The sequence below is a fragment of the Bos indicus genome, chromosome 15, assembly GCF_029378745.1.
Source record: "Bos indicus isolate NIAB-ARS_2022 breed Sahiwal x Tharparkar chromosome 15, NIAB-ARS_B.indTharparkar_mat_pri_1.0, whole genome shotgun sequence".
Lineage (NCBI taxonomy): Eukaryota > Metazoa > Chordata > Mammalia > Artiodactyla > Bovidae > Bos > Bos indicus.
The window spans coordinates 17,077,548-17,098,533 of record NC_091774.1 but is presented as its reverse complement, the minus strand read 5'-3'; the positions used below and the strand labels follow the sequence as shown (position 1 = coordinate 17,098,533).

General features: G+C 36.8%; 1 protein-coding gene across 2 annotated transcripts in view; it reads right to left on the bottom strand.

The window, feature by feature from the left end:
* Window positions 1-20,986, bottom strand: part of GUCY1A2 (guanylate cyclase 1 soluble subunit alpha 2) — a 546,451-nt gene that overhangs the window by 182,060 nt on the left and 343,405 nt on the right. For both annotated transcript variants that reach the window (XM_070803359.1, XM_019975851.2), the window contains exon 6: window positions 16,932-17,075. In XM_070803359.1, the coding sequence (XP_070659460.1) occupies window positions 16,932-17,075 (144 nt within the window). The remainder of the gene's footprint in view (window positions 1-16,931; window positions 17,076-20,986) is intronic.

Genomic DNA, 20,986 nt, shown 5'->3' with positions numbered 1-20,986 from the left:
TATTTGTTATTGATGGTAGACACATTTACAAGTTGCATAAAGGCATTCCCTATATGAACTGAGTGGGCTTCAAAAGTAACAAAAAATTTACTTAAGGAAATAATCCCTTGGTTGGATGGCATTACTGACTCAATGGACATGGGTTTGGGTGGACTCTCGGAGTTGGTGATGGACAGGGATTTCTGGCGTGCTGTGGCTCATGAGGTCTCAAGGAGTCGGACACGACTGAGCAATAGAAATGAACTGAACTGAAAGTCAGGAACAAGAAAAGGTGCCCATTCTCACCACTACTATTCAACAGAGTTTTGGAAGTTTTAGCCACAGCAATCAGAGAAGAAAAAGAAATAAAAGGAATCCAGACTGGAAAAAAAGAAGTAAAACCCTCACTGTTTGCAGATGACATGATCCTCTACATAGAAAACCCTAAAGACACAACCAGAAAATTACTAGAGCTAATCAATAAATACACTAAAGTTGCATGATATAAAATTAACACACAGAAATGCCTTGCATTCCTATACACTAACAGTTAGATAACAGAAAGAGAAATTAAGGAAACAATTTCATTCACCCTTGTGACGAAAAGAATCAAACACTTAGGAATACATCTACCTAAAGAAACAAAAGACCTACATATAGAAAACTATAAAACATTAATGAAAGAAATCAAAGATGACACAAATAGATGGAGAAATATACCATATTCATGAATCAGAAGAATCAATATAGTGAAAATGAGTATATTACCTAAAGCAATCTATAGATTCAACACAGTCCCTTTCAAGCTACCAATAGTATTTTTCAGAGAAATAGAACAAATTATTTCACAGTTTGTATGGAAATACAAAAAACCTTGAATAGCCAAAGCAATGTTGAGAAAGAAGAATGGAACTGGAGGAATCAACCTGCCTGACATCAGATATACAACAAAGCTACAGCCATCAAGACAGTATGGTACTGGTGCAATGAAAGAAATATAGATCAATGGAACAAAACAGAAAGCCCAGAGATATGTCCATGCACCTAAGCACACCTTATCTTTGACAAAGGAGGCGAGAATATACAATGGAGAAGAGACAATGTCTTTAACAAGTGGTGCTGGGAAAACTGGTCAACCACTTTAAAAGAATGAAACTAGAACACTTTCTAACACCACACACAAAGAAACTCAAAATGAATTAAAGATCTAAATGTAACACCAGAAACTATAAAACTCCTAGAGGAAAACATAGGCAAAACACTCTCTGACATAAATCACAGCAGGATGCTCTATGACCCACCTCCCAGAGTAATTGAAATAAAAGCAAAAATAAACAAATGGGACATAATTAAACTTAAAACCTTTTGCACAACGAAGGAAATTATAAGCAAGGTGAAAAGACAGCCTTCAGAATGGGAGAAAATAATAGCAAACAAAGCAACTGACAAAGAATTAATCTAAAAAAATATACAAGCAGATCCTCCAGCTCAATTCCAGAAAAATAAAAAACCCAATCAAAAAATGGGCCAAAGACCTAAACAGATATTTCTCCAGAGAAGACATAAAGATGGCTAACAAACACATGAAAAGATGCTCAACATCACTCATTATCAGAGAACTGCAAATCAAAATGTACCAGAATGAGGTACCAACTCACGCCAGTCAGAATGGCTGCTCTCAAAAAGTCTATGAACAATAAGTGCTGGAGATTGTGCAGAGAAAAGGAAACCCTCTTACACTGTTGGTGGGAATGCAAACTGGAGAACAGTGTGGAGATTCCTTAAAAAAGTGGAAATAGAACTGCCATACAACCCAGCAATCCCACTGCTGGGCATACACACCAAGGAAACCAGAACTGAAAGAGACATATGTATGTCAACATTCATTGCAAAGCAACCTAGAGGTTCATTGGCAGATGAATGGATAAGAAAGCTGTGGTACATATACACAATGGAATATCACTCAGCTATTAAAAAGACACATTTGAATCAGTTCTAATGAGATGGATGAAACTGGAGCCTATTTTACAGAGTGAAGTAAGTCAGAATGAATAACACCAATATAGTATGCATGCATGCATGCTAAGTTGCTTCAGTCGTGTCCGATTCTGTGCGACCCCATAGACAGCAGCCCACCAGGCTCTCCTGCCCCTGGGATTCTCCAGGCAAGAGTACTGGAGTGAGTTGCCATTTCCTTCTCCAATGCAGCAAAGTGAAAAGTGAAAGTGAAGTCGCTCAGTCGTGTCCAACTCTTAGTGACTCCATGGACTGCAGCCTACCAGGCTCCTCTGTCCATGGGATTTTCCAGGCAAGAGTACTGGAGTGGGCTGCCATTGCCTTCTCCCAACAAATATAGTATATTAATGCATATATATGGAATTTAGAAAGATGGTAACAATGTCCATATATGCAGGACAGCAAAAGAGAGACAGATATAAAGAAAAGACTTTTGGACTCTGTGGGAGAAGGTGAGGATGGGATGATTTGAGAGAATAGTAATGAAACATATATATTTCCATATGTGAAATAGATCACCAGTCCCAATTTGATGCTTGAAATAGGGCACTCAATGCCAGTGTGCTGAGACATCCCTGAGAGATGGGATGGGGAGGGAGGTGGGAAGGGGTTCAGGATGGGGGACACGTGTACACCCATGGCTGATTCATGTCACCGTATGGCAAAAACCACTACAATATTATAAAGTAATTAGCCTCCATTTAAAATAAATAATTAAAAAAAAAAACTCCCCAAAAATAAAAGCCCAGCGTCAGATGGCTTCACTGGGGAATTCTATCAGACATTTAGAGAAGACTTAATGCCTATTTTTCTGAAACTCTTCCAAAAAGTTGCAAAGGAAGGAACACTTTCAAACTCATTCTACGAGGCCACAATCACCCTTATACCAAAACCAGGCAAAGACAATATGAAAAAAGAAAATTACATGCCAATATCACTGATGAACATAAATGCAAAAATCCTCAACAGAATTTTAGCAAACAGAATTCAACAACACATTAAAAAGCTGATACACCATGATCAAGTCAGGTTTATTCCAGGGATGCAAGGATTCTTCAATATATGCAAAGCAATCAATGTGATACACCGTATCAACAAATTGAAAGATAAAAACCACATGATCATCTCAACAGATGCAGAAAAAGCCTTTGACAAAATTCAGCACCCATTTATGATAAAAGTGCTTCAAAAAATGGGCAAAGAAGCAACCTACCTCACTATAGTAAAGGCCATATATGATAAGCCTACAGAAAACATTATTCTTAATGGTGAAAAACTGAAAGCATTCTCCCTAAGATCAGGAGCAAGACAAGGGTGTCCACTCTCACCACTATTATTCAACATAATTTTGGAAGTCCTAGCTATGGCAATTAGAGAAGAAAAAGAAATAAAAGAAATCCAGATCAGAAAACAAGAAGTAAAACCCTCACTGTTTAAAGATGACATGATACTATACATATAAAATCCCAAAGAAACTATCAAAAAATTACTAGAGCTAATCACTGAATTCAGCAAAGTCGTAGGATACAAGGTCAATACACAAAAATCACTTGCATTCCTATATACCAGCAATGAAGAATCAGAAAGAGGAATTAAGGAATCAATACCATTCACCACTGCAACAAAAAGAATAAACCTACCTAAGGAGACAAAAGACCTGTATATAGAAAGCTATAAGATACTGATGAAAGAAATCCAAGATGATGTAAACAGATGGAGAGATATTCCATGTTCCTGGGTAGGAAGAATCAATATTGTGAAAATGACTATACTACCAAATGCAATCTACAGATTCAGTGAGATCTGTATCAAATTACCAAGTTCATTTTTTCACAGAACTAGAACAAAAAATTTCACAATTCATATGGAAACACAAAAGACACCGAATAGCCAAAGCAGTCTTGAGAAAGAATGGAGCTGGAGGAATCAACCTTCCTGACTTAAGACAATACTACAAAGCTACAGTCATCAAGACAGTATGGTACTGGCACAAAAACAGAAATATAGACCAATGGAAAAAGATAGAGAACCCAGAGATAAACCCATGCAGAGATGGGTACCTTATTTTTTACAAAAGAGGCAAGAATATACAGTGGGGCAAAGATAGTGTCTTCAACAAATGGTTCTGGAAAAACTGGACAGCTATGTGCAAAAGAATAAAATTAGATCACTACCTAACACCAAACACAAAGATAAACTCAAAATAGATTAAAGACTTAAATGTAAGATCAGTTCAGTTCAGTTCAGTCACTCAGTCATGTCCAACTCCTCGTAACCCCATGGACTGCAGCACGTCAGGCCTCCCTGTCCATTGCCAACTTCTGGAGTTTACTCAAACTCATGCCCATTGAGTCGGTGATGCCACCCAACCATCTCATCCTCTGTCCAGAGACTATCTCTTAGAAGAGAACATATGCAGAACATTTGATGACAAATCACAGAAAGATTTTCTATGACCCACCTCCTAGAGTAGTGGAAATAAAAACAAAAATAATTAAACTTAAAAGTGTTCCATAGCAGAAGAAACTACAAACAAAGTGAAAAGACAAGCCTCAGAATGGGAGGAAATAATAACAAAGGAAACAACTGACAAATAATTTCCAAGATATACAAACAGTTCATACAACTAAATACAGAAAAGCAAACAATCCAACGAAAAAGTAGGAAACGAACCTGAAAAGACATTTCTCGAAAGTAGACATACAAATGGCTAACAAGCACATGAAAAGATGTTCAACATCACTCGTTTTTAGAATGAAAATCAAAACTACATTGAGATACCACCTCACACCAGTCAGAATGGCCATCCTCAAAAAGTCTACAAACAATAAATGAGGAGAGGGTGTGGAGAAAAGGGAATACTTGCATTGCTGGTGTGAATGGAAACTGATACAGCCACTATGAAAGACAGCATGGAGATTCCTTTAAAAGCTAGGAATAAAACCACCATGTGACCCAGCAATCCCACTCCTAGGCATATAGCCTAAGGAATCCAAAATTGAAAGACATGTACCCCAATGTTCACTGAAGCACTATTTACAATAGCTAGAACATGGAAGCAACTTATATGTCCATTGACAGATGAATGGATAAGGAAACTGTGTATATATGTACATATTTACAATGGAATACTACTGATCCATAAAAAGGAACACATTTCAATCTGTTCTAATGAGGTGGATGAAAGTAGAGCCTATTATACAGAGTGAAGTAAGTCAGAAAGAGAAATATAAATACCATATACTGACACATATACATGGAATCTAAAGAGATGGCACTGATGAATTTATTTTCAGGGCAGCAATGGAGAAACAGATACAGAGAACAAACCTATGGACATGGGGGTAGGAAAGGAGGGAGAAGGGGAGCTGTATGGAGAGAGTAACATAGAAACTTAAAATACCACATGTAAAATAGATAGCCAATGGGAATTTGCTATACGACTCAGAGAACTCAAACAGGGGCTCTGTGACAGGCTAAAGGGTGGGATGGAGAGGTACAATAGGAGTTGTACCTATGGCTGATTCTTGTTGATGAATGACAGAAAACCACAAAATTCTGTAAAGCAATTACCCTTCAATTAAAAAACTAAAAAAAATAAAAATAAAAAGTTATATTAACAAATCCCACTGCAATAAATAATAGAGGGATATTCTTCTTGGTCCACCTCTCTAGAGTTAAACCCTATAACTCAACCAACCAAAATGAGCGCACTTATTCTTATAAACCTGTTAACGATCTTAAGTTTCTGTTTAAAAGGCAATCATAGATGGGATATGCTGATCCTATCTAGGGAACCTACAAGGATAAGTGATTTACTTACTCTTTGTTTTATTTATACCTCTCCTCTAGATATTGAGGTGTCACATTTGCTGGAAAAACATCGAAAAATCCCACTCTACAGCCTCCAAAACAGATAAATACTTAGTTAAAATTTCCATTTAAAAAATAAATAAATAAAAATTATAAGATGGTATATGATTATTAGCTTAGTTCACAATGTTGCTTCCATAAAAGCTGAAGAGAGTTCAAATGTTTTCCTACTCTGGGCTAAGTCTTATGCAGATTTTACTGATAACTCTAACTGCTGAATATGTGGTCAACTTCCCCTTTCCAGCAGCTCTGGATTGCCATGGTGGGTCTCCCAACTCCAGCATGCTGATTGGTTAGTTTTAAGACATTTAATTTTAGAAGAAAAAAATGCTAGTATGATCCTCCAAGAGAAAATCCATCACTTTATGGGATCACTTTTCCTGGCCTATAGCTTCCACCATATAAAATCCTGGACATTCTATGCAATTTTCATATAGTAAGACAGTTTCTCAGGCTCACTGGAAAGCCTACCCTAAAGTTAAAGACAAAACCAAAAGTCTATGGGCTGGAAATATATTCCAAATTTGGGACAGGTTTATTTGGCTCATTAGAGGATATGGTAGACTAAATGATAGAACTCTTTTTTGCTGGGAGCAGAAAGATCACTCTTGGATAAACAAAGAATATTTTACTAGAAATATGGGATGGTTACCTAGGGATGACTGTCACCACATCACAGTTCTAAGAGATAATGAATGGTTTAAAACAAACTGGGAAAGGAGGCTTAAAACACACTCTAGGATTCTCTTGGGCCCAAGGACATATGTTAACTTCTTTGAGTCACTCTCCAGTCAACCTCCTTATGATGTGTGCTAGATGGACTTGGTCTGTCATTCAATAGTATGATCATTTAGCCAACATCCTTATGCCAGGACTAGGTTTTGAAAATGTAGTTCACATTGAGGCTCTAACAAAATTTATTCAAGGAGCCTTCCATCATAGAAATAATGCCAAATCCCTCTAAATGATGAAATGTCTCTAATGAGAAAAGCTGTTCTATAAAAGAGGATGGTCTTGGACATCATTACAGCTTCTTAGGGAGAGACCTGTGCTATCATCAAAACAAAATGTTTCTCTTTTATTCCAGATGAATCTATTAATGTATCTCAAATGTTAAAACATATGCACACACAAAAAATTGAGGCCTTACATAACCCATAACCCTCTTTCTGATTTGGGAACTGTTCTGGGAAAATGGCTTGGATCTCCAAAATCCTGATTACAATCTCTTTTGATGACCCTTCTAATGTTCACTGTTGTGTTTCTTTTGATCTGCATCTTTAACAGACTTATAAAATACTTACAGAGTGCTTATAGAAAAGATAATTTGAGTATTATAAACTGAATAAGTAAAATAGTATATTCTCTGGTAATATTTAAAATTAGAATTTTAGCCAATCAATTTTACACTTATTGATTCAAGGACATAACAAAACATTTGCAAGCAATTATAATTGATAATTCAAGTTCCTATTTCCTATCATGATAGGTGCCTCAATGGTGTGTAAAACCATATAAAATTTGTAATTTGTTTTTTCAAAATTTGAGAGACTTGGGGAATTTTCCTTTGTCTTGAGCAAGTATTGCAACTCAAATAACTTAAATTTATAAAGCCTAAAAACTTAGATAGTTTGAAATAAACAGTCAACTGATCACATATAAGCTACTGTAACAATCAAACTTGTTTAATGAAAGATTCTTCCAATAAGTTTAGAAACATGCCCATGGAAACAAGTTAGTAGCCAAATCAAAATCAAATAAAAATGACAAAAAGCAACTCTAAACTTTGCAAATAATATAAATTAGTAATGAAGCTAAAATTGAGAGGGACAGAATAAAGAGACAAAGTAGGGTAATCTCACTAGGGGACTATAAGTAAAGGGAAAAAGTATGGGAGACTCCTGTAAGTTGAGCTTTACTCAAGAAAGCAGCTTTGTTTAACCACAAAACCAAGCAAGCTTGCTTAGCAACAAAGCATTCAGCAGACGCAAGAGACATGACCCAGAACAATAAAGTAATGTGACACAAAACCCACATTCTGCCTACAGAGCTCAGTAGTTAATGACCCCTAGGATATGCTCTCTGCACACATAAGAAACAAGACTTTATGGAAAGGTAATATTTCAAAGTAAAGATTCTTATTGTACTGAGACTTAAAATATTTTTTCCATAGTTCCATGATAGTTCAGGCTTGACCATCTAGGGCCAAGAAACTGGTGGAGTTGATGATAGAAGTGTGACATCCATCTACTTAAGAATAAAGAAAAAAGTGGTCTTTTCTCCTTCCCCACTTTCCCTTCGATTCTAAAACTGTAGCCCAGGTTCTCAGGTGCACCCTCTCATCCTCCACTTGTAAACATCACAAACATCCTATTCTAATAAATCACTTCTTATCTATCACTTTACCTCTTGCTGAATTCTTTCTGTGCTGAGACATAAAGGACTAGAGTTCCTTGGAGCTCCCTGAAATGTCACTAAATGATTTCAAAATGATTAAGGGGATTTTAATATTTTGAATTCTCTGTTTGAATCCTTATTAAACCATTATTGGCATGCCCTCTTCTGATTTGATAAAGTAATTCATAGTCAGACCAGTTTCACATCCCCAAAAAGAAAATATGGATGAGCACACTGTAAAACTCTATTCCTTTGGTTTGGTTCTATAGTAATTTAAGTTTGCTTTGACAATGCTGCATCAATATAAACATTATATCTCCTATAAAAGAAAACCCAACATAGAAAAACAATCCCAAATGATAAATTTGCTGAGCTGGTAGCCTTGAAAATGTAAGATGTGATATCAGTTCAATCTGGAATGTGTATTTTTGCCATTTGCTTCACATTTGAGACATCATTCCTCTTTTTTGTTTGTTTTCCTGGCAGTGGTAGGAGTGTCAGTCACACGTGTAAATACTTCAATAATTACGTTGAGGGAACTTAAACTTAGATTTAAAAAAAATTATTGCTCCATGCTTTTCTGTTTTCACCATTGTTGGGAGTGGTTTGAAAACCGTTTCTCCACATTTAAAAAATTTCAAATGTAAACATACATGTACACATTTAGCGTGTGTTATGCTAAGTCACTTTAGTCGTGTCCGACTCTTTGCAACCCTATGGACTGTAGCCTGCCAGGCTCCTCTGTCCATGGGATTCTCCAAGCAAGAATACTGTAGTGGGCTGCCATTTCCTCCTCCAGGGAATCTTCCTAACCCAGAGATTGAAACTGCGGCTTGTGCGGCTTCTGCATTGCAGGTGGATTCTTTATTGCTGAGCCACCAGGGAAGCCCCACACATTAAGCATAGTAATAAAATTAATAATTTTGCTATAATCTCTATATTAATCTTCTTTATTGCATGCTCCTTCATCCAATCACTGTATTTCTTTCCCTAGAAGATAAGCAACATCTTGAATTTTGTATTAGTCATTTCTCACTTTCTACTTTCTCCATCAAGGTATTTCAAAATAACATATTTTTCATCTTTCTAGTTTCTAATTTTAATTCAATAGAATAATACTATAGCATTGTTTATAATACTATAAACAATACTATAGCATTTAACCAGAAATCAAATTGCCAACATCTGTTGGATCATAAAGAAAGAGAATTCCAGAAAAACATTTACTTTTGCTTCATTAACTATGCTAAAGCCTTTGAGGGTGTAGATCACAACAAACTGGAAAATTCTTAAAGACAGGGGTACACCAGACCATCTTATCTGCCTCTTGCAAAACCTGTATGCAGGTCAAGAAGCAACAGTTAGAACCGGACTTGGAACAAAAAACTGGTTCCAAATTGGGAAAGGAGTATGTCAAGACTGTATATTGTCACCCTGCTTATTTCACTTCTATGTAGAGTTCAGTTCAGTTCAGTTTAGTTGCTCAGTCATATCCGACTCTTTGCAACCCCATGGATTGCATCACGCCAGGCCTCCCTGTCCATCACTAACTCCTGGAGTTTACACAAACTCATGTCCATTGAGTTGGCGATGCCATCCAACCATCTCATCCTCTGTTGTCCCCTTCTCCTCTATGTAGAGTACATCATGAGAAATACGGGGCTGGATGAAGCATAAGCTGGAATCAAGATTGCTATGTGCTGTATGCTGTGCTTAGCCGCTCAGTCATTTCTGACTCTTTGCAGCCCCATGGACTGTAGCCTGCCAGGCTCCTCTGTCCTTGGGGAGTCTCCAGACAAGAATACTGGAATGGGTTGCCATGCCCTCCTCCAGGGGATCTTCCCAACCCAGAGATCGAACCCAAGTCTTCCACATTGCAGGGCATTCTTGCAACCGTCTGAGCCACTGAGATTGTGGGGAGAAATATCAATAACCTCAGATATGCAGATTACACCACTCTTATGGCAGAAAGCAAAGAGGAATTAAAGAGTCTCTTGAAGGTGAGAGTGAAAAAGCTGGTTAAAAACTCAACATTCAAAAAATGAAGATCATGGCATCTGATCCCACCACTTCATGGCAAATAGATGGGGAAACAATGGAAACAGTGAGAGACTTTATTTTCTTGGGCTCCAAAATCACTGTGGACAGTGACTGCAACCATGAAATTAAAAGACGACTGCTCCTTGGAAGAAAAGCTATGCCAAACCTAGACAGTGTAGTAAAAGACAGAGACATTGCTTTGCTGACAAAGATCTATATAGTCAAAGCTATGATTTTTCCAGTAGTCATGTAAGGATGTGAGAGCTGGACAATCAAAAAAGCTAAGTGCCAAAGAATTGATGCTTTCTAAACTGTAGTGCTGGAGAAGACTCTTCAGAATCCCTTGTCAGCAAGGAGATCAAAACCTGTCAGTCCTGGAGGAAATCAACCCTGAATACTCATTGGAAGGACTGATGCTAAAGCTGAAGCTCCAGTACTTTGGCCACCTGATGCGAAGAGCTGACTCGTTTGAAAAGACCCTGATGCTGGGAAAGATTGAAGGCAGGAGGAGAAGGGGATGACAGAGGCTGAGAGGTTGGATGGCATCATTGACTCAATGGACAAGAGTTTGAGCAAACTCTGGGAGATGGTGAAGGACAGAGAAGCCTGGTGTGCTGCAGTCAATGGAGTCACAAAGAGTCGGACATGACAGAGTGACTGAACGATGATGATTCTTCCATCACTTGCTTCCTTTGCACAATATTATGTTTTTGACATCCATCCATGTTGATGTTCAGTAGCTGAAGCCATTCTTTTTCCTTGCTGTAACAGTATACCGAGGTATAATGTATCATCGTTTATCCATTCTATTTTTAAATGGATATTTATCTCAAGACTCTTTGGGGCCTTTATGAAAGTATCATTGTGAATAATATTGTGTGTGACTTCTCCTGCATATGCACACCAACTTTCTTGGAGCAAACATTTGAGAGAGGGATTACTGGGTTGTAAGAAAGGCACAAGTTAAACTCTACTAGTTAATGCCAAGCAAATCATACCATTTATACTCCCACCAGGTTTGTATGAGACTTCCTGCTACTCCAATTCCTCAGCAATAAAGTCACTGTCAGACCTTCAAAGCTGTGCCAAACTCATATGTAGGAAAGCTACATTATAGTGTTATTAATATGTCTAATGTGAATGCTGATGAGATTAACCAATGATATTTTATTACTTTTATGTATTGCAAAAAATTATCCTAGCTGTGGTTAACTTTTCATTCTCTATAGGTGTTCTTTGTCAAACAGGAAGGTTTTAGTTTTAATGTAGTAAAATTTATCCATATTTTCTTTTATGGTTTGAAAGTTTTTGGCCTGCCTAGTTTCCAAAAAGTTCTCTGCTCTTATTCAAATTTCTAATTATATCATATTGTATGCAAATGTCAAATCATTATGTAGTACACCGGAAACTGACATGTTTATGTTAATTATAGTTTAGTAAATAAATCACTGAGTTTATAAATTCCTAATTATAAATTAATAATTGTATACTACAGCCTATAATATTTAATCCACCTGTAATTGACTTATGTGCATACACAGGAAGTAGGGATGCAATTACATATTTTTTAAACATGGATAACAAATTGGCCCCCAAACATTTATTGAATAGACCATCTTTTCCCTACTGATGAATGTCACTGTTGTCTTTTATCGTGTCCTCTTTTTCTCTCATGCACTACAGTCTCATCGTTGCTCAGTCACTCAGTTGTGCCTAACTCTTTGTGACCCCATGAACTGCAGCACACCAGTGAGAGGGTAACAGGCAGGAAGGCCAGGGGTCTCCAAATGGAGGAAATAGCCTGCAAGTGTCAGACATTTTTTATCTCTCTTAAGCGGCAGGAGGAAACAAACTAGCAATATTTTTTCCTTCTCTATACAAATTTAAAGGGAGGTTTCTCTTAAAATACTGTGTTGCCATAATGACACCTGGTTTCGCCTGAAGTTAGCTATTCTCGAGCCTAGAGATAACCAATGCCTTTTTCTTATGGAAAGGTTCATCTTAAGCTATGCTAATGTACTATGCCTTTACCCCAAACTCTGTCTCCAAGTCGGTTCGCCTCTTGGCCCAGAACCTACTTGACAAACCAGTATGGATATTGTTCCCCTAATCTATGTAAATGAAACTATTTGTATGGTGGTCTGCCCTTCTTCAAGATTCAAGTTAATCATTTTATGGCCCAGGATAAACCATTTGGCGGCAAGATTATCCCAAAATGCATCTTACGGGTGAGGGGCCTGGTGCCATTCTGAATTTTAAGACATTCCTTTCTTTCATTAACAGACTGCTAGTGACTATATAACATCCAGCTGAAGACTAGCAGGGGGGTACTCTTCTGCCCCCTTCTGATGCCTATGTCAGAAGCTTTCTCTATCTCCTTTATACTTTAATAAAACTTTATTACACAAAAGCTCTGAGCGATCAAGCCTCGTCTCTGGCCCCGGATTGAATTCTTCTCCTCCAGGGGCCAAGAATCCCGGTGTATTCGCGTGATTCAACAGCAACCTTTCACCAGGCTTCCCTGTCCTTCACCATCTCCCAGAGCTTGCTCAAACTCATGTCCATTGAGTCAGTGATGCCATCCAACCTTCTCATCTTCTACCACCTGCTTCTCCTCTTGCCCTCAGTCTTTTTGAGCATCAGGGTCTTTTCAGATGAGTTGGCTCTTTGCATCAGGTGGCCAAAGTATTGGAGCTTCAGTTTCAACATCTGTCCTTCCAATGGATATTCAGGGTTGATCTCTGCTAGGATTGACTGGCTTGATCTCCTTGCTGTCTGAGGGACACTCAAGAGTCTTCTCCAGCACCACAGTTTGAAAGCATCAATTCAGTGCTCAGGCTTTTTTATGGTCCAACTCTCACATCCCTACATAACTAATGGAAAAACCATAGCTTTGACTACTGACCTTTGTCGATAAAGTGATGTCTCTGCCTTTTAATATGCTGTCTAGGTTTTCATAGATTTTCTTCCAAGGAGCAAGCAGTCTCACTAAGATATGTCTAGTTTTGTTAAAGTGTTTTGTATAGCAAAGGAAACCTTGGACAAAATGAAAAGACAATCTACTGAATGAAAGAAAATATTTGCATATAATATAATATAATATTTGAATATAATGATTGATAAGCAGTTAATGTATAAAATATATAAACAAAATATATAAACAGCTCATACAACTCAATGTCAAAAAATAAACAATTCAATTAAAAATGGGCAGAAAACTTGAACAGATACACTTCCATCAGGCATATGAAAAAAATGTTCAACATTCCTAGTCATTGGAAAAATGCAAGTTAGAACCACAGGGAGATACCACTTCATACCGGTCAGAATGGCTCTGATCAAAAAGACCACAATAACAAATGGTGAGGATGTTGAGAAAAGAGGACTGTTGTATACTGTTGATGGAAATGTGAATTTGTGTAGCAACTGTGTAAGACAGTTTGGAACTTACTCAAAAAATTAAAGATAGAAGTATCATATGACCCATCATTTCAACTCCTGGTTATATATAGCTAAAGAAAACCAGAACACTTATTTGAAAGGATATGTGCACCTCAGTGTTCATAGCAGCATTATTTACAATTATGAAGATATGGAAATATTCTAAGGGTCAATCAACAGATTGTGGTATATATATACTACAGAATACTACTCAGACATAAAAAAAAATGAATAAAATTTTGCCATTTGCTACAAAATGGATGGACCCAGAGGATATTATACTTAGTGGAATAAGTCATACAAATACTGTATGTTATTACTTGAATGTGAAATCTAAAAATTAAAACAAACTAGTGAATATAACAAAAAAGAAATAGACTCACAGACATAGAAAAAAAAAAAAAAAAAAACAACTATTGATTACCTGTGGGGAGAAGGAAGAAGGGAAGGGAAAAATAGGGATAGGGGAGTAAGAAGTACACATTACTATGTATTAAATAAGCTGTAAGGATATAAAGTGGGCTTCCCAGATGGTGCTAGTGGTAAAGAACCCACATGCCAATGCAGGAGACATAGAGAAATGGATTCTAAGCCAGGGTCAGGAAGATCCCTGGAGGAGGGCATGGCAACCCATTCCAGTATTCTTGTCTGGAGAATCCCATGGACAGAAGAGCCTGGCGGGCTGTGGTCAATAGGGTTGCAAAGAATCTGACATGGCTGAAGCAACTTAGGACGCACAAGCATGCAAGGATATATTGTACAGCACAGGGTATATAGCCAATACCTTATAATAACTATAAGTGGAGCATAATCTGTAAAAATTGTGAATCATGTTATATACCTGAAAATAAGAAAATATTGCAAATCAACTGTATCTCAAAAAATATATACATATCCCATTATACACATTGCAGATGTATCATGAAATTAAGTACAAATGAAGTAAAACATTAAAAGTAAACTAAAATACTTTTTATTTAAAAAGTAAAAAAAACACATTAATGTAAAAAAAAGATATAGCTTTGAATTCCCATGATTTCTCTTTTGTAGAATTCTTTAAGATTACTGTGTCTGAGACCTGATTTGTGTCTTTCAATAATTCCAGAGAAATTTTCAAAAATATTTTCTCTATTATCTTCATGTGCAGGTAATTCCAACTGAACTTATAATGTCTCCTATATATTTTACATTCTTTTATTCATATTTCCCCATTTTTAATTCTCTGGACAAATTTATGTATATTTTCTTTAACTGTATCTAATCTGCTTCTAAACTAATCTACTGAGAGTATTTTTGTTTTGGTTTGCTTGATTTTTTATTTTTGTTTGTTTTGGTATAGTGTTGATTGCTTAGAAATTCTCTGGTTCATTTTCAAACCTAGCTTTTTCAGGCTTGGATTTTTAAGCTTCTCTTTATTTCTTTAATTATACTAAGTAATGTCATTTAGATTATGTACAATAATTTTGATATCTGACAACATTCCAGGTCTGTTCTCATCTCCTGTTTCTATTGGTTCTTACTCATAGCACTTTGCTTTCCTATGTGAGTGTGTGTGTTTTTCCCCCTTTGTTTTATTTTGCTTTGTATTTAGTATCAGGCATTCATTTTTCAGAGAACTTTATCTGTGGAAATTCTTTAAAGAGTGAATTAAGGTTGACTTTCCTTGTGGAGGGATAGTGTTTTCTAGTGTCCTGTTATTACTTCTAATGATAGAGCACTTTAATTCACCTCTTAAATTTTGTTTATATATATAACTATAATATATATGTGTGTATATATATATATATGTGTGTGTGTGTGTGTGTGTGTGTGTGTGTGTGTTCAGCAATATGCTTAGTAGTTTCCAAAAAGCTACTATTTGTAAACTATTTAACACTACATTTTAATAATTTTATTCAGAAGGGTCACTCAGGGTATCTACTTTGCCATAGTGCCAAACTAGAAATGTATTCATATTTTGAGGTGTTTTCTGTATTTTTTGACCCATCATTGATGAACTGTTATTAAAGAGATGGCTTGAATTCAAGGTTACTTTGCCAAATACGAATTTTGGTTTATACATATTCATAGTAAAAGTATTTCTGGGATCTATCAGGTGCTTTCAGAAATATAGCTGGGTGACTTTATCCATTCTCAGATGTAAATCCCAACTGCAGACAGCTATCAGCATCAAAAAGAGTACAATACACTGGAAACTACATTTTCCAGCTTTTGATGTTTCCTCAATCTTGGGCTTGTCAACCACAAGTTGGCACTTGCCACGGGCACTTGCCATCGACCTCTATGAGGACTGAATCATGTGCTGCTGCAGCTGCTGATTTTCAACACTCTCTGAAGAGTTCAGGGTGGAGAGGAGAAACGAAGCACTCTGTGCTCAGGGAAAAACTGACCGGCAGATCTTCAGATAGCTATGTATTTTCAGGAGCTGATTTTATTAGCCCAATTCTTGTATCTCATCATATCTACAAAAGCACTAAATTCCTTCATGGTGATGATTGCTCCTTGTGACTAGCAGAAATCATCTGCCAAAAAATATGTGCTCAATTGCATGTATTCCCCCGTCACCAAAATCACATATATACTGACCTTTGCCCCTCCCTATTTGGAGCAGTTCCTCAGATCTATCTGAGGTGCTATATTCCAGTCTACAGTCCTCATTTTGCCTCAAATAAAACTAAACTCACAACTTTCATGTTGTGCTTTTTTTTTTAAGTCTGAAGGTTCCAACGTTCAAGCTCTGAAACAAAAAACAATTCAAAAGTAACCCTGAGCCCTGAGCTTCATAAGAACACCTGTACACTATGCACAGGAAGTTGTCCAGGTCCTCCAATTTCTCGCTTCTTATTTCTTGTTCTATGGATTATCTCTCAGGACCAATTCTCATCGTTACCCTTCTTTAGTGGGGGTGAACTGTTCACTAACAGTGGGTTCCTTCCTAGGTTTAATCCTTTAACTTTTTTTCCCCCATGGTAATTTGTCTTCCTCACACTTTTTCCTATTCTGGGTGGGTCATATTTCATTTGTTCCTTTCCTGGATTTGTAAGTTATCTCTAGTAATCCCTCTTTCTTAAGCAACTGGCTTATCTAGATCTGTAAACTATAGTAAGTAGAATTCAGAATGGAATTTCTTGCCTTCTTCAGTTACAGGTGCATTACTATTCAAACAAAATTGTTGAGAGGCTTACCTGAATTGGTCTTCCATCAGGTGTCAACACCTCTTCTGAAAGTTCCATCATCTTCAGGGCCATCAGAGCAATGGGTTTAGCATGGCAAAGGCTTTTTCTGTGGAGCCCTGCAGCAACACAGTATGCATCACCTATTGTTTCCACCTGCAGCAATCAGACAGATTAAATGCAAATGTGTGATAATGAACCAAAACAGAAATATTATCTGTGATCACAAATGTTGCTGGAAAATATATCAGCAAAGCACCAGTAATTAAACAATTAGAAAACCTGAGTGTAATCATAGCAGAGTCAAATACTAACATCTAGAGCTGTTTGTTGATCAACATTATCACCATAGATGATCATTAAAACCAGAAACAACTAGAATATAAAATAATATCCCCCACAAAAATAGGATTGTCACTATTTTGCCTGGAAAATTTCCAAATAATGACATTTTACAAATACACTCTCATCTACTCAAGCCTTCAAGTAGACCTTCACTGGAAAGTAATTCTCTGTAGTTTTTCCAAAATACTCCACACATTTCTTAGTATTAAAAATTTTTTTTAAATTGAAGTATAGTTGATTTACAATGTTGTGTTAATTTAAGGTATAACTATGTTTGATACCAGAGAAGGCAATGGCAACCCACTCCAGTACTCTTGCTTGGAAAATCCCATGGACGGAGGAGCCTGGTGGGCTGCAGTCCATGAGGTCGCTAGGAGTCGGACACGACTGAGCGACCTCACTTTCACTTTTCACTTTCATGCATTGGAGAAGGAAATGGCAACCCACTCCAGTGTCCTTGCCTGGAGAATCCCAGGGATGGGGGAGCCTGGTAGGCTGCCATCTATGGGGTCGCACAGAGTCGGACACGACTGAAGCAACTTAGCAGCAGCAGCATGTTTGATATATCTATAATTTATTGTCTAGCCTATTCTTCAGTTCAGTTCAGTCATTCAGTTGTGTCCTGCTCTTTGGGATCCCATGCTTAACTCTTAATAATTCTAACACTGAACACTTCTTGAATTCATACTCTCTACCATTAATAGCATCAACTGCTTAACACACTTTATTTCATTTAATCCTCACAAATATCCTAAGTGGAAGAATTAGTATTGGTTATATTCTAGAGATTACAAATTGAAGCACAGAAACCCCTCCATAATCTTACAATTAAAGAGTTTGCGGACACTGTCAAGAGTCTTTCCAGATCCTGTTGTAACTCTTTTTTAAATTTATTTTTTAATTGGAGGAAAGTTGCTGTATAATGTTGTGTTGGTTTCTGCCATACGTCAACATGAATCAGCCATAGGTATACACATGGGCTTTCCTGTAGCTTAGGTGGTAAAGAATTTGCCTGCAAGGCAGGAGACCTGGGTTCAATGCCTGGGTTGGGACGATCCCCTGGAGAAGGAAATGGCAACCCACTCCAGTATTCTTGCCTGAAGAATCCCATGGACAAAGAAGCCTGATGGGCTACAGTCTACAAGGTCGCACAGAGTCAGACATGACTAAGTGACAAACGCTACTACTACAACTATACATATGTCACTTCCCTCTTGATCTTCCCTTCCATCTTCCACCTCATCCCATCCCTCTAGGTTGTCCTAGAGCATCAGTTTGAGCTCCCTGAATCATATAGCGAATTCCCACTGGCTATCTATTTTACATATGGCAATGTATATATTTCAATGCTACTATCTCAATTCTTCCCAGCCTCTTTCCCATTCTGTGTCCGTAAGTGTGTTCTCTATGTCTGCATCTCTATTGCTGCCCTAGGAATAGGTTCATCAGTATCAGTTTTCTAGATTCCATATATATGCATTAATATACAATATTTGTTTTTCTCTTTTTGACCTACTTCACTCTGCGTAACAGGTTCTAGGTTTATCCACCTCACTAAAAGTGGCTCAAATTTGTTTTTTATAGATGAATAACACTCCATTGTATAAATGTATCACAACTTTTTTACCATTCATCTGTCAAAGGACATCTAGGTTGCTTCCATGTCCTGGCTACCGTAAATAGTACCGCAATGAACAGAGTACAGTTGACTTTTCAAGTTATGGTTTTGTCAGGGTATGTATCCAGTAGTGGGATTACTGGGTCATATGGTAGCTTTATTCCTAGTTTTTAAAGAAAATTCCATACTGTTCTCCATGGTGACTGTATTAATTTACATTCTTAACAGTGTGTTGAGATTCCTTTTTCTCCACATCCTTCCCAGCATTTATTATTTGTAGATATTTTGATTATGGCCCTTCTGACTGGTGTGAGGTGATACCTCATTGTAGCTTTGATTTGCTTTTCTCTAATAATAAGTGATGTTGAGCATCTTTTCATGTGTTTATTAGCCATCTGTATGTCTTCTTTGGGGAAATGTCTGTTTTAGTCTTCTGCCCATTTTTGATTGGATGGTTTTTCTGATTTTGAGTTGCATGAGCTTCTTCTATATTTTAGAGATTAAGTTTTTGTCAGCTATCTCATTTACAATTATTTTATCCCAATCTGAGGATTATCTTTCATCTTCTTTATGGTTTCCTTTGCTGTGCAAAAGCATTTAAGTTTAATCATGATCCATTTGTTTAGTTCTGTTTTTATTTCCATTACTCTAGGAGGTAGGTCAAAGATTTTTCTATGGCTGTGTCAAAGAGTGTTCTAAGTTTTCCTCTAAGAAAATTTTTATAATTTCTGGCATTACATTTAGGTCTTTAATCCATTGTGAATTTATTTTTGTGTATTGTGTTAGGAAGTGTTCTAATTTCTTTTTTTTAATTTTTAAAAATTATTATTATTATTTTTACTTTGCAATATTGTATTGGTTTTGCCATACATGTACACCTATACTACTCAAACTCTTCCAGAAAATTGCAGAGGAAGGTAAACTTCCAAACTCATTCTATGAGGCCATCATCACCCCCCCCTTTTTTTTTTTTTTTTTTTTTTTAATGTATAGCTATCCAGTTTTCCCAACACAGTTTATGGAGGAGACTGTCTTTTCTCCATGGGATATTCTTGCCTCCTTTGTCAAAGCCAAGGTGCTCAGAGATGTGTAGGTTTATCTTTGGGCTTTCTACTTTGTTCCATTGGTATATAGTTCTAGTTTTTTGGGTTTTTTTTTTCGCCAGTACCATACCATCTTGATGACTAACCTTGTAGTATAGTCTGAGGACAGGAAGATTGATTCCTCAAGCTCCATTCTTCATTCTCAAGATTGTTTGGGCTATTCAGGGTCTTTTGTGCTTCCATATAACAAATTTATTCATTTTTATGGCTTAGTAATATTCCATTGTACACATGTACCACAACTTCTCTAAACATTCATCTGTCAATGGACATCTAGATTGCTTCCATGTCCTAGCTATTGTAACTAGTGATGCAGTGAACACTGGGGTACATGTGCCACTTAGAATTGTGACTTTCAGGGTATAAGCTCAGTAGTGGGATTGCTAGGTCATATGGTATAATTATTCCTAGTTTTTAAAGGACTCTCCATAATGACTCTATCAGTTTACATTCCCACAAACAATGCAGAAAAGTTCCCTTTTGTCCACTTCCTCTCCAGCAATGACTGTTGGTATATTATTTGATGATGGCCATTCTGAATGGTGTGCTTAATCCTGATTTCATCATCCTCTGTGATTCTTAAATATTGTATTAAATCACGGTTAAAATTCCCCAAATTTCAAAGCATAGAACATGGTATAAAAGTTAGGAATAACTCATTTCTAGAGGAAAGTTTTCTAATTATCAAGGTAAATATGGTGACTAAATCCTAAAAAATCTAATATTTTAATTAGAGCAAAGTGATGAAATATTGTATTAAACATCCAGTTCCACTATCACCTTTTCTGTGAATCACTCCATGGCTCTTCCATTAGTTCATAGTAGCAAAACTAATCCTTTCTTTTACTTTCAACAACACTTTCCATACCTCTCTACTAGAGCTGTCATTAATGAATATGCATGTTTTAATCAATATGCATCAATGCATAATCAATATGTATCCCCAGCTACAAAATAAACTCAAAATGGATTAAAGACCTAAACATAAGGTCCTTAAGAAA